This window comes from Pelophylax lessonae, assembly GCF_965119305.1.
Source record: "Pelophylax lessonae genome assembly, chromosome: 3".
NCBI classification, from domain to species: Eukaryota; Metazoa; Chordata; class Amphibia; order Anura; family Ranidae; genus Pelophylax; species Pelophylax lessonae.
The window spans coordinates 264,942,446-264,955,694 of record NC_138770.1 but is presented as its reverse complement, the minus strand read 5'-3'; the positions used below and the strand labels follow the sequence as shown (position 1 = coordinate 264,955,694).

General features: G+C 43.0%; 1 protein-coding gene across 1 annotated transcript in view; it reads right to left on the bottom strand.

Annotated features, from left to right (window-relative positions):
- The window catches only part of PRKCI (protein kinase C iota), a 202,042-nt gene that overhangs the window by 72,831 nt on the left and 115,962 nt on the right, over nucleotides 1–13,249 (bottom strand). Inside the window, exons 8-9 of the mRNA XM_082252559.1 lie at nucleotides 4,789–4,847; nucleotides 27–203 (exon numbers count right to left, since the gene is read on the bottom strand). Of these exons, the coding sequence (XP_082108685.1) occupies nucleotides 27–203; nucleotides 4,789–4,847 (236 nt within the window). The remainder of the gene's footprint in view (nucleotides 1–26; nucleotides 204–4,788; nucleotides 4,848–13,249) is intronic.

The window sequence follows — 13,249 nt, the reverse complement described above, 5'->3', positions numbered from 1 at the left end:
AATGACTAACTTTAGGAGCTGCTTACCTCATCGTCATTGACCAATTCTTTTTTGACAACTTTCATTGCATAGATGCGTTCGGTCTTCTTTAACCTCACCAGCAGTACTTTGGCATAGCTACCTCTTCCAATAACTCTGAGTAAGTCGAAATCCTGTAGACCCAGGCTGGAGGGGGGTTTACCACTCTCCCGGCTGTTCCTAGCCTGCAGAGATATCACGTTCAAAAGGAACAGATGAAAGGTGCCATCATTTCATTTTACAGCAGCATTTTGTAGCTATTGACATTGTGTTCAGCAGCAAGACAAGGAGAGGGTGACTCAGGAACAATGCTTTTCATGAAAGAACACTGCTTAAAGAGGAAAGCTTTCCAGCAATTCACCACACAGAATGCATTATTGTAAGAAAAGAGATATCCATGTCTGAAGCTCAAAAGAAGAACCGTGAAATTTCTGTGTTCATACAATGAAGGAAATACATTTAATTTATTGCTTTGAAGGTATAGACACATCTAGTGCCAGAAGAGTTTGAAAAGGAGAACATACTCATGATAACAAGAACATTTGTGAAACTGCCACCCATAGCAACCAATATGGTTTGAGTTCAAATTAAAGAAGGAATCTGATTGGTTGGTTGGTATAGTTGATAGGTCCACCTTTGCTCCAGTTTTCACATATCAATCAAATTGACCACTTCTATGCATGTACTGTATCTCCGAAAAACGAAGTGGCTTTCCGTCTAACAACTACGCTCTTCATTAATAAATGTATGTTGGGTAAACAGCTCCAATGATGGAAATCCTACTTTGACAAACTCTACATTTAATGAGAAAAGTGTAGCCAAGACATTGGCATTGAGCATCAGACTTATGTTAATTGACACAGCCACTTATGCTGTGGGTTCTAAAGATGAGGGAAACATTTTTTCATTTAGAGGAGACTATTCAAAGCAGACACAGTCCCTGAAGTCATGGTCATGTGAGCCTTTGATCTATACTGAAAGGGGTTGGGAGAATCGCACTCAGTAAAAACTAAAATTATCTACAGCTTTATCTTAACAATAATCCCAGCCTTTAGCAGAGCAGTGTGATTATTACATAAAGTAATGTTTTTAGGAACATAAATTGAATAAAATCAAGGATATATGTGTAGCTAGGAGTAAAATGAGATTGATCTGCAGTGAAACATGCCCAATATCAACTTAAGGTGGTTGTAAACACCTGAAATTAACAAATCATATTATATGGTGTGTATTTGCCTCAGTCCATAGCACTTAGTTTAGTTTCTGAACACGCTCTCCTTCCCCTGCAATCTAGCGAATCAATTTTTCACAGTAATTTGTGAATATCTAGCGAACCACTTCTGGCAGTATTCCACTGACATTAGGCAATCCAAAGTGAAGCTCCCCAGCATACAGGAGTTGATAGACCCAGATACGCAGGTTCCCAGCAAGGCTGTGTAAAAAAGGAGATGTGTCCATTTCCCCCCCCCTCCTCGCACTCAGATGTCAGGTTACACACTGCTCTGGGGAGTGTGAAATGTGATTCCCACCTCCTGGAAGCTGAATAATACCATCTAATATGTGTACTTTGGAAGGCTCTGGAGGATAGATGGTTGCAGATAAAGGGGTGCAGCAAATGTGGGAGGATTTGCTTCAACAACACCTAAAGCTAAAGAATCACCTAAAGCTAGTCACCCTAGTGGGCTAATGTAAGGGTTTATTACCACTTCAAAGCTGGGATAGGCTGGAGACTCGGAACAGATGACAATATGACAACCAGGTGGAGATAAGTTAGAAACTGGTAAAGTGGTGTTAAAATCCTCACTATTGGTCCTGGTGACTACCTTCTCGATATAGAAAAGGAGAAGAAATCCAACATTTTAAAATTGTCACAGGAACAGAGTTAACATTTTCCAGGGACACCTGTACTGGTGACAACTGTCTCTCCTTTGCTTTGGAGAGATTTCCTTTAGCTTTCTGATCTTTTGAGATTTACAGTGGTGTGCAAAAGTTTTAGGCAAGTGTAAAAAAATAATGTAAATTAAGAATGTTTTTAGAAATCGTGTTATTAGTTTTAATTTGTCAAGTAATAAAATGGAAAGTAAATGAACAGAAGAGAAATCCAAATCAAATCAATATTTGGTGCAGGCACTCATTATTGTACCACTCTCCAGCCCTTTGTGAGCAAACTGCCTTTTGCTACAGCCAAACTATTTCAAATTTTGAATCATCAGTTCAGAGCACCTGCTGCCATTTTTCTGCACCCAAGTTCCTATGTTTTCATGCATAGCACATAGAAACAAGGCCAAGCCACTCAATTATGAACAAAAATATATTAACTTGGGAGCAGAAAAATGGCAGCAGATACTCTGGACTGATGAGTCAAAATTTGTGTTCGTCAAAGGGTCGGTACAATAATGAGTGTCTGCGGAAGCATGATGGAGGTTCCTTGCAAGTTTGGGGCTGCATTTCTGAAAATGGAGCTGGAGATTTGGTCAGGATCAATGGTGTCCTCAAAGCTGAGAAATACAAGCAGGTACATATTCATCATGCCATATCATCAGGGAGGCGTGTTATTGGCCCCAACTTTATCCTACAGCAGGACAATGACCTCAAACTTACAGCCATTGTCATTAAGAACCATCTTCAGCGTAAAGAAGAACAAGGAACCCTGGAAGTTGTGGTTTTGTCCCCACCGAGCCCTGATTTCAACATCAAGCGTGTCTGGGATTGCATGAAGAAACAGAAGGATTTAGGGCAGCCTACATCCACAGAAGATATGCGGATAGTTCTCCCAGATGTTTGGAACTGTCGAGTTCCTTCAAAAACTGTTTGTAAGTGCACCTAGAGGAATTAATGCTGTTTTAAAGGCAAAGGGTGGTCACACCAAATATTGATTTGGATTTCTCTTCTGTTCAGTTACTTTATTTTTTTTTTTTTTTAATTCATTTTGTTAATTGATCAAAATAAACTATTATCACTTCTATTTCTGAAAGCATTCTTAATTTACAGAATTTTATTCACACCTGCCTATGACTTCTGCACAGTACTGTGCATATATTTTAACTTAAAGCTTGTGAACAGAAATTATAGACAATCCAAAAAAAAGAATATATTGTTCAGTTATGGGTTTATCATGCCCAAATAGTAGCAATAGATGAAATAAATACTGTGTTCATAACAGCTGTTTTCTCTAACACTTTTATTGATATATATTTCAGACTGCTATTACTACTGTGGATATATTATATATATATATATATATATATATATATATAGATTAACAATAGGTATATCAACAACTTTGTATGATGTTAGGATCGATTGTTTAACAAACTTTGACTTGTGGCCAAGAATAAAGAAAGAAATGAAGAAAAAAAAAAAGTACCGCATCCATCATCCGATAAAAAGATCTGCTCATGACAAAATTAAATAAGAAAGACCATTGCACTGGGGCTAGGCTATATCAGCAGGTAGAAAACAGCAGAGTGCAAGTGCAGAGTGTATGAGCTGTGCCAGGCAACTATGCAAAACTTTTAGTGGATGTAAACCTTATTCATGAAATTTGACCTGGGCACATATATCTGCAGTGTTTTTCTATCTCTCTACAAAGCCCTGAGTGTCGTGGTTTTCTCCTGCTCCTTTCTTCTGTTATCAGCATGATAACTTCTGACAAGTTCTCTGAAAACCGAAATAAAACCAGGCAGAAATTTGTGTTGGGGTAGGTGCTATCAATAGATTTGCAGGGAGTTTGTCTATTCACAGCACATTCCTTTCTTCCTTTGCCTATGTGGAGTGTGTGCCTTTCCTCCAATCAGCTGTCTCGCAGTGTATGCCAGGACTACACTCCAAGTGCTGAACAGGAAGAGAAAAATTCTAATGGAATGTGCACTTTCTAAAGAATATAGCAAGCTGAAGGCAGCAGATATAGATGTAAAACTTATGTAGAGAGATTTGTTTATTTGTTTATAGATTTGTGTATTATCTGAGGCTGTTCACTTCACTGGGTATATATATGAGGGTTTACATCCACTTTATGGCGCGTGTTAAGGTATTTATGCTTGATATCATAGTGGGGACTGCTTTCTTCCTTTGGTATAGACATTCACAATAGAGTATCTTCTTCATAGTGTTAGATGGATGTGAGCTAAGCATAGACAAGTGCGTTCCCCTTACTAATGCAGAGAATAAAATGGAGCTAGAAAATAGGTGTATGTTGTCTATAGCAATACAATTTGTGCTATAATTTTTGTATTTTATAATAGAGGGGGTTGTTCTGACAGGTCACTATTGATGGTGCTGACACCTGATATATAACCCTCACTGTCACTTGTTCTTACTCAACATAGCAACATTAAACCTGCTATAACATTTAAAACTTTAACAAATATAAGCATATCTTTTGAAGTGTTTCTGAATGTTCAATTTAGCCACCAGATAAAGCTTCTCCATGAAAACAGAATATATCCCATTTAACAAATGACATGGGATCATAAATGTAACAGCATGGATTAAGGGTCATCACTGTATTACAAAAGCAATTTCTTTTCTTCTTGCAATACAGCAGTGAAAGTGCAATTTCCTTCGCACGGTGTGCCATTAAGGTCTATTTCTACTTTTTCATCTTGAGGTATGTTATAGCACTGCACAAACAACCAAGCTTTAGTCAACCATAAGCCTTAGAAAATAGAAAACTTTGATTAAAAAAAAAGAAAGAAATAAAAAATACACCCGCGGCGCAGATAACCCGCACAATGGAACTAGAAGAACCTATCTTTTAGGTCAATTTACCTCTTTTTCTTCACCATCCTGGTCCATATTATCCTGACTCCTGTGCCGAAAGGGTGGTTCTAAAAAACAGACAGACATTCTACATAAGAACCTTTCATTAGAGAAGTAAATTATATTTGCTGGGAAAACTCATAAAATAAAAAAATAATTCTCTGCTTTAGTTTAAAACTGCATTTACTATTAGGTTGCATAGCTTTAACAGCAACTCAAACTCAAGGTGCACACACTTCCAAACCTAGTTGCACTGGTTTCCCTTGCTGTTCTTACAGAACTGTAGCAGTATGAATGGCTGCCAATCAGCATGACAATATCAAAATGCCTAAAGCTCAACTCCAGCCTTAACTTCAGTCTTGCACAGCTGTGAGCATTATCTAGAGCGGACTACATATGTATGTAAATACAGCCTGCCTAGGAACACTGACCGCTCCAGACTGATATCACCCCATCAAGGCATTATGATATTTGTATAGCTCCTTCCAAGAACCAACCTACAGCTTGCATCACAAATGAGGGTTCTTAAAAGGAGAACTGAGAAAGGGTGCTGAGATGTATTCAAGCTATGTATACCATGTAACGGAGATGTAGGAGACCTAATCCATATACTGTGGAAATGTCCATAACTAACCAGATATTGGAATTATGTTACTAGTACTATATCCTCAATTTAAAAAATGTTATACCATAAGACCCTTTTAGTATGTCTCCTTGGCACCTTAGACACAGAGTTGTTTACTCCCAACACATATATAGCAGTGTTGAGATTTTTAAACATCGCTCTAAAATTAATGCAGGGCAATAGCTGTCGCCCCCATTGCCTACAAGACAACTATGGTTTGAACAAGTTAACTCTGTGTTAACACACAAACAATTGACCTTTTAGATTTGGAATTCTACAAAGAAATTTATAAATATTTGGCAATGTTGATTAGCTCCCGGGACTAGCACCCCCTTAATTAATTCTTCATAGATTACTGCAGGTCTAATATTCCTTCTTGCTAGATGGGACACGCCTAGAGGATATATAGCCCACAAAATCTGGATAGTTGGTTAGGACCTCTGTTTACAAAATGGGTGGCTGTGCTCCTTATTATCTGAAGGCCTTGGTACTGTTGCCTGAATAGGTTTCTAAAGCCCCCCTACACACGCACAGATTGTTGGCCGTAAATTGTCGGCCAACGTCCGATCTGCCGATTGTAGGGTTGTTAGTATGATGCTTCCGACAACCAACTGCAAATTTTCGGCCGAAAAAAATCTGGTGTGCATGCTATAAAATTTTTGTTGGCCAACAAAGAACGGCCGATTGTTCCTCAGTCAGTACAGATTTCGGCAGACAAAAATCAGATGAGCAAGACTGGGCAGTCTCAGAGAAGAAAAAACACACCGAAAGTCAACCATCACATGACATCACTTCTGAAGTTGGTTTTTGTTGGCCAACAAAAGTCCAGTGCAAGTCTAGAGCACATTTCAACCAACAAACAACACTGGACAAAAGACGGCCGATCGGTTGGCCAACAATCTGTGCGTGTGTACGGGGCTTAACCTGCTATTCTGTTTGGCTTTGTTCAATGAAGTAGAATTCTGTATGAATCCCGAGATGACTATGTAACATCCCTTGAACTGTGTGCACGTAAAAATGCTCAATAAAAAAAAATAACCAACTTAAGAAAAAAAAAAAAATAATATATATATATATATATGTGTGTGTGTGTATGGAGGGGGAGCATGCGTGTATTCACAGTCACAGTTTATCACTGAAGATTGGCAAACCGTCGGCATTTTATTAATTAATAGTTTTTCATATGGATTTTATTTCTTTATTTATATTTCCTTTTCTGATGGACTTCATCTAAGTTAGACTTTTTCATAGATTGAGAGATTTTTTTATGCACATTTATAAATGAAATAATTTCATCACACATATTGTCCCTTTTTATGCACTTAGTCACTTTATTGTCAATTTCCTCCTCTGTGTCTACATATTTTTTGTACCAAGCACTTTATTTTGCTGCAATTTTCCACTGTTTTTCCTATAATTATGTGTCAGATATACTTTGTTTATTTATATTTTATTGCACATTAGCACTCTATTTATTGCGTTCTAATTTTCTATTGTTATTTCTATAACTGATATTGGTCGGATTTCAGACTAGAGGTTTCACACACAGTCAGGTCCATAAATATTGGGACATCGACACAATTCTAATCTTTTTGGCTCGGCTCTATATACCACCACATTGGATTTGAAACGAAACAAACAAGATGTGCTTTAACTGCAGACTTCCAGCTTTAATTTGAGGGTATTTACATCCAAATCAGGTGAATGGTGTAGGAATTACAACAGTATGTATATGTGCCTCCCACTTTTTAAGGGACCAAAAGTAATGGGACAGATAAACAATCCTAAATCAAACTTTCACTTTTTAATTAGTTGCAAATCCTTTGCAGTCAAATGAAGTCTGGAATGCATAGACATCACCAGACGCTGGGTTTTATACCTGGTGATGCTCTGCCAGGCCTCTACTGCAACTGTCTTCAGTTCCTGCTTGTTCTTGGTGCATTTTCCCTTCAGTTTTGTCTTCAGCAAGTGAAATGCATGCTCAATCAGATTCAGGTCAGGTGATTGACTTGGACATTGCATAACATTCCACTCCTTTCCCTTAAAAAACTCTTTGGTTGCTTTCGCAGTATGCTTTGGGTCATTGTCCATCTGCACTGTGAAGCGCCGTCCAATGAATTCTGAAGCATTTGGCTGAATATGAGCAAATAATATTGCCCGAAACACTTCAGAATTCATCCTGTTGCTTTTGTCAAAAGTCACATCATCAATAAATACAAGAGAACCAGTTCCATTGGCAGCCATACATGCCCACGCCATGACACTACCACCACCATGCTTCACTGATGAGGTGGTATACTTTGGATCATAAGCAGTTCCTTTCCTTCTCCATACTCTTCTCCTCCTATCACTCTGGTACAAGTTGATCTTGGTCTCATCTGTCCATAGGATGTTGTTCCAGAACTGGGAAGGCTTTTTTAGATGTTGTTTGGCAAACTCTAATCTGGCCTTCCTGTTTTTGAGGCTCACCAATAAATTACATCTTGTGGTGAACCCCTGTATTCACTCTGGCGAAGTCTTCTCTTGATTGTTGACTTTGACACATATACACCTACCTCCTGGAGAGTGTTCTTGATCTGGCCAACTGTTGTGAAGGGTGTTTTCTTCACCAGGAAAATAATTCTTCAGGCATCCACCACAGTTGTTTTCCGTGGTCTTTCGGGTCTTTTTGGTGTTGCTGAGCTCACCGGTGCGTTATTTCTTTTTAAGGATGTTCCAAACAGTTCATTTGGCCACACCTAATGTTTTTGCTATCTCTCTGATGGGTTTGTTTTGTTTTTTTTTTCCAGCCTAATGATGGTTTGCTTCACTGATAGTGACAGATCTTTGGATCTTATATTGAGAGTTGACAGCAACAGATTCCAAATGCAAATAGCACACTTGAAATGAACTCTGGACCTTTCATCTGCTCCTTGTAAATGGGATAATGAGGGAATAACACACACCTGGCCATGGAACAGCTGAGCAGCCAATTGTCCCATTACTTTTGGTTCCTTAAAAAGTGGGAGGCACATATACAGACTGTTGTAATTCCTACACCTTTCACCTGATTTGGATGTAAATACCATCAAATTAAATCTGAAAGTCTGCAGTTAAAACACATCTTGTTTGCTTCATTTCAAACCCATTGTGATGGTGTATAGAGCTCAAAAAGATTAGAATTGTGTCGATGTCCCAATATTTATGGACCTGACTATTTTCACCTATTGCTTTTCCACATTCCATCCTGCCCGCAGGCAGCACCACCAATCCTTCCCTTTATACCTTGCAAACATTAGCCAACCAGGCAACAGGAGCCCACCTGAAAAAAAACAACACACCCTCTAAGAGGATCAGATCCTCTTAAAGAGCAGCCTGCAAAACCTTGTGGCCAAAAGAAGCATCTGCAGATGCCAACACATCCACTTTATAAAACTGTGTAATAGTGTGCACCGACGACCAGGTGGCCGCCTTGCAAACCTGCGTCACCAACGCATGATGAGGGAAAGCCCAGGAGGCACTAAACGCCCTAGTACACAGTGCGCCTTGACAGAAAAAGGAGGAACCTGACCCCCTGATGGAACCATCGTCTGTCTGATCTATCTGGAAATGGTCGCAGAGGAAGCAGACAACCCTTTTCGAGATCCATCTGTGAGCACAAAGAGAGAGTCTGACTTCCTGAAAGACTCTGTAGCTGCCAGGTACACCCTAATTGCCCAGATCACATCCAAGGCAATTTCCTTTGGATGTTTAGGCATGGGACACAGGTAAGGCAACACAATGTCTTCATTTAAATGAAAATCATTGACAACCTTTGGAAGGAACGACGGACAGGAGCGAAGAACCACCTTATCCCTGTGAATCACCAGGTAAGTTGAGCGACAGGATTACGCCGCCAGTTCCGACACCCTAAAAAGTCCACCTTCTGGGACAGCTTAGCAGGGGAATCTCCCGAATATTTTTAAAGGGAGGCTACTGTAGAGCGGAAAGCACCGGATTAAGATCCCAAGGCAGCAACGGAGCCCGCACTAGAGGAACCAAATGTCAGACACACTTAAGAAAGGTACAGAGTAGGGAGGGTGTGACCAAAGGTCGTTGGAAGAAGACCGCCAAAGCCGACACCTGGCCCTTGATGGTGCCGAAGGCCAGTTTCTGTTCAACCCCCCGTTGAAGGAAGGTCAAGATCCGAGCCACTGAGAAGGAGCGAGGAAGAACCCCAAGAGACTCATAGCATGCAATGTACGTCTTCCACGTACGATGGTAGATCTTCCAAGAGGTAGATTTCCTAGCTTTCAACAGTGTAGGAATCACCGACTCAGATAAACCCCTATCCTTCAGCACCTGCCGTTCCAACGCCCAAGCCGTCAAAGCCAGCGACTGTAAAGCAGGATGGAAGATCAGTCCATGGGACAGCAGATCCTTCCTGTGAGGAAGCTTCCAATGAACATCGCACCAGATGGGCGTACCAAGCCCAGCAAGGCCAGTCCAGAGCCACCAAGATGGCCAGAAACCCCATCTGCCTCGATCCTGCGTAGAAGTCTGGGCAGTAGCTTGAGAGGAGGGAAGGCGTAAATCAGCCGATAATGACCCCACGGGACCACCAGCGCATCTGTGGTCTCCGCTAGAGGATCCCTTGACCGAGCCACAAACCTTTGCACCTTTCTCTTGAGCCAAGACGCCAACAGATCCACCTCAGGGGTGCCCCCCCCGGAGACACAGCTGATAAAACACCTCCGGATGAAGGGACCACTACCTTTGATCTAACACCTGCCGACTGAGGTAATCCGCCTGCCAATTTTTCACCCCGGGAAGTTGTACGGCAGAGAGGGCTGGAAGAACTGTTCTACCCACCTTAGAATGCCGGCTAACTCCAGAGCCGCCAGGATCCGGAAGACGATCTGTCCAATGATCCAGACACAGTCTGATCGCTCGGAGTTCTAAGCCATTGATTGGCAGTCTAGACTCTTCCAGCGTCCAGATTCCCTGGGTAGAATGCTTGCTGAGGAAGCCTTCCCAGCCGGACAGGCTGGCATCTGTGGTGACCACTGTCCAATACAAGGGGAGGAAGGATTTTCTCAGCCAGAGAACAAAGCCACCGTATCAGGGATTCCTTCGTGCCCCGACTCAGCTGGTCTAGAGCAGTGGTCCTCAACCCTGGTCCTCAGGGCCCACTAACAGGCCAGGTTTGCAAGATAACTGAAATACATCCCAGGTGATATAATTTGCTGCTCAGTGATTGCAGTACTCTAGTCTGCATCTCCCCAAGGTAATACTTAAAATCTGGCCTGTTAGTGGGCCCTGAGGACCGGAGTTGAGGATCACTGGTCTAGAGACTGCGGAGTGTTTTCCCATTTGGTCAGAATTTCCCTTTGCAGAGACCTCGTATGGAACTGTGCAAACGGAACCACCTCGAAGGTAGACACCATCAGGCCCAGCACCCGCATGCAAGTCCAGGGGGATGACTATATGTTGGGCAGCAGGAGGCAAATTGCCGCCTGTAATTTCTGGAGTTTGTCCAGAGGAAGGAGCACTCTGGCTAAGGCCGAGTCCAGAATCAGGCCCAAATAGTCCAGCTTTGTGGACAGAACCAGAGCAGACTTCTGAAAATTCAGAAACCAGCTGAACTCTTGTAGAGTTCATATTATGATCTCCAGGTTCTCCATCAGAGCAGAGGAAGACTCCGCTCACAGGAGGAGATCGTCCAAGTAGCCCAGTACCACGATCCTCCGTTGGTGTAGCAAAGCCAGCACCAGAGCTAACACTTTTGTGAAGACCTGAGGAGCAGATGCGAGACCAAAGTGTACCGCCACAAATTGATAAAGCTCCTTTCCCAAAGCAAAGCGGAGAAAAACCCTGGGGACTGGCACATATTAACCACCTCCCACCCGGGCCATAGTACATATACGGCCGGGTGGGAGTCTCGTCCTTCTGAATGGACGTTCCGGAACGTCCTTCAGAAAGAGAGAAATCGCGCCGCCGCGGCGCGATCTCGATGTGCCTGTGTCCCTAGGACACAGAGCAACAAGCCTCGGCAGGAGGGCCCTGTGATTGGCCCTCCTGATCACATGACGGCTGTGACCAATCACAGCCGTCATGTAATGTCAATACAGCCGTTGTAACGGCTTCGATCTCTTCTCCTCCTGACAGATCCTGTCAGTGAGGAGAAGAGAAGAGGATCAATTTTGCAGCTGGGGTGATCAGTGAGTATTTCTAATTACTCACTGATCACAGGGGGGGGTCTGTGCTGGTAATCAGATGATTGATTACCAGTGCAGCCCTGGGGGGAGGGGATGCCACTAGAGCCACCAGGGATGCCCACCCATGACCACCAGGGATGCCCACCATGGCCACCAGGGATGGCAAACAGGGATCAGAGAGCCTGCCAGTGGTGCCCCCCCATCAGTGCTGCCCACCAATGCCATCTATCAGTGCTGCCCACCAGTGCCCGTTATTGCCATCTATCAGTGCCGCCCACCAGTGCCCATTATTGCCCACCAGTGCTGCCTATCAGTGCCCACCAGTGCCCCCCATCAGTGCCCCCCATCAGTGCCGCCCATCAGTGCCACCCATCAGTGCCACCCATCAGTGCCCACCAATGCTGCATATCAGTGCTATCTATCAGTGCCCATCAGTGCCGCCCATCAGTGCCACCCATCAGTGCCACCCATCAGTGCCACATATCAGTGCCCATCAGTGCTGCATATCAGTGCTACCTATCAGTGCCCATCAGTGCTGCATATCAGTGCCACCCCATCAGTGTCTCCTCATCAGTGCCTGTCAGTGCGGCGTCATCAGTGCTCATCAGTGCAGGAAAAAACTTATCTATTTACAAAATTTTATAACCTAAACAAAAAACTTTTTTTTTTTTTTCAAACTTTTCGGCCTTTTTTTATTTGTGCACCAAAAAAGAAAAAACCTGGCGGTGATCAAATACCACCAAAGGAAAACTCTATTTGTGGGGAAAAAATGACACAAATTTGGTTTAGGTACAGCGTTGCATGACTGCGCAATTGTCATTCAAATTGCAACAGCGCTAAAAGCTGAAAATTGGTCTGGGAAGGAAGGGGGTTTAAGTGCCCTGTATTGAGGTGGTTAAAATGTGAAGGTAGGCATCCTTGATATCGATAAAGGCAAGGAAATCCCCCTGATGCAGGGATGCCACCGCCATTCAAATGGACTCCATTCTGAACTTCTGTACCTGCACAAAGCAGTTTAGCGTCTTGAGGTCCAGGAATGTACGCACTTTGCCTCCCTTCCTGGGAACTGTGAAGAGGTTTGAGTAGAAACCCTGAAAATGTTCTGAGGTCGGAACCGGGAAAATCATCCCTTGAAGGAACAGGTCTTGTACCGCCCCAAACAAGTCCTGTAAGCCGCCTGGGGACAGGTGCAAGTTGGAAGGAAAAAACCTTGCCGGGGGTTAAGAGCAAAACTCGATCTTGTAGCCGTACAGAATGACTTAGTGGACCCACTTGTCTTGCACCCAGGAAGTCCACTGGTCCGGAAACCAGCATAGACGGCCCCCCACCCCGATACGGATAAGGGCACACCTTCATGCTGAAGGAACCTTGTCCAATGGTCTGGAGAAGCCCGATCTTGGTTTGCCAGACCAGGTTCGTTTGGATCCTCCAAAAGAGGCCCCGAAAAGCTTCAAGCCCTTGTCAGTCGACCCTGAGGGACGAAAAAACTTATGAGCTGAGAAGGAAAGCTCATGTCTACGACTAGGTTCCTTGCCCTTAGTAGCCTGCGGAAGAAAAGTAATCTTTGCCCCTGTGGGTCCCTTAATGATGTCATCCAGGGTAGCTGCAAACAGGCGATCTCCTTGAAAAGGAAGATCAGTCAAGGCCTTTTTTGAAGTCTGATCCGCAG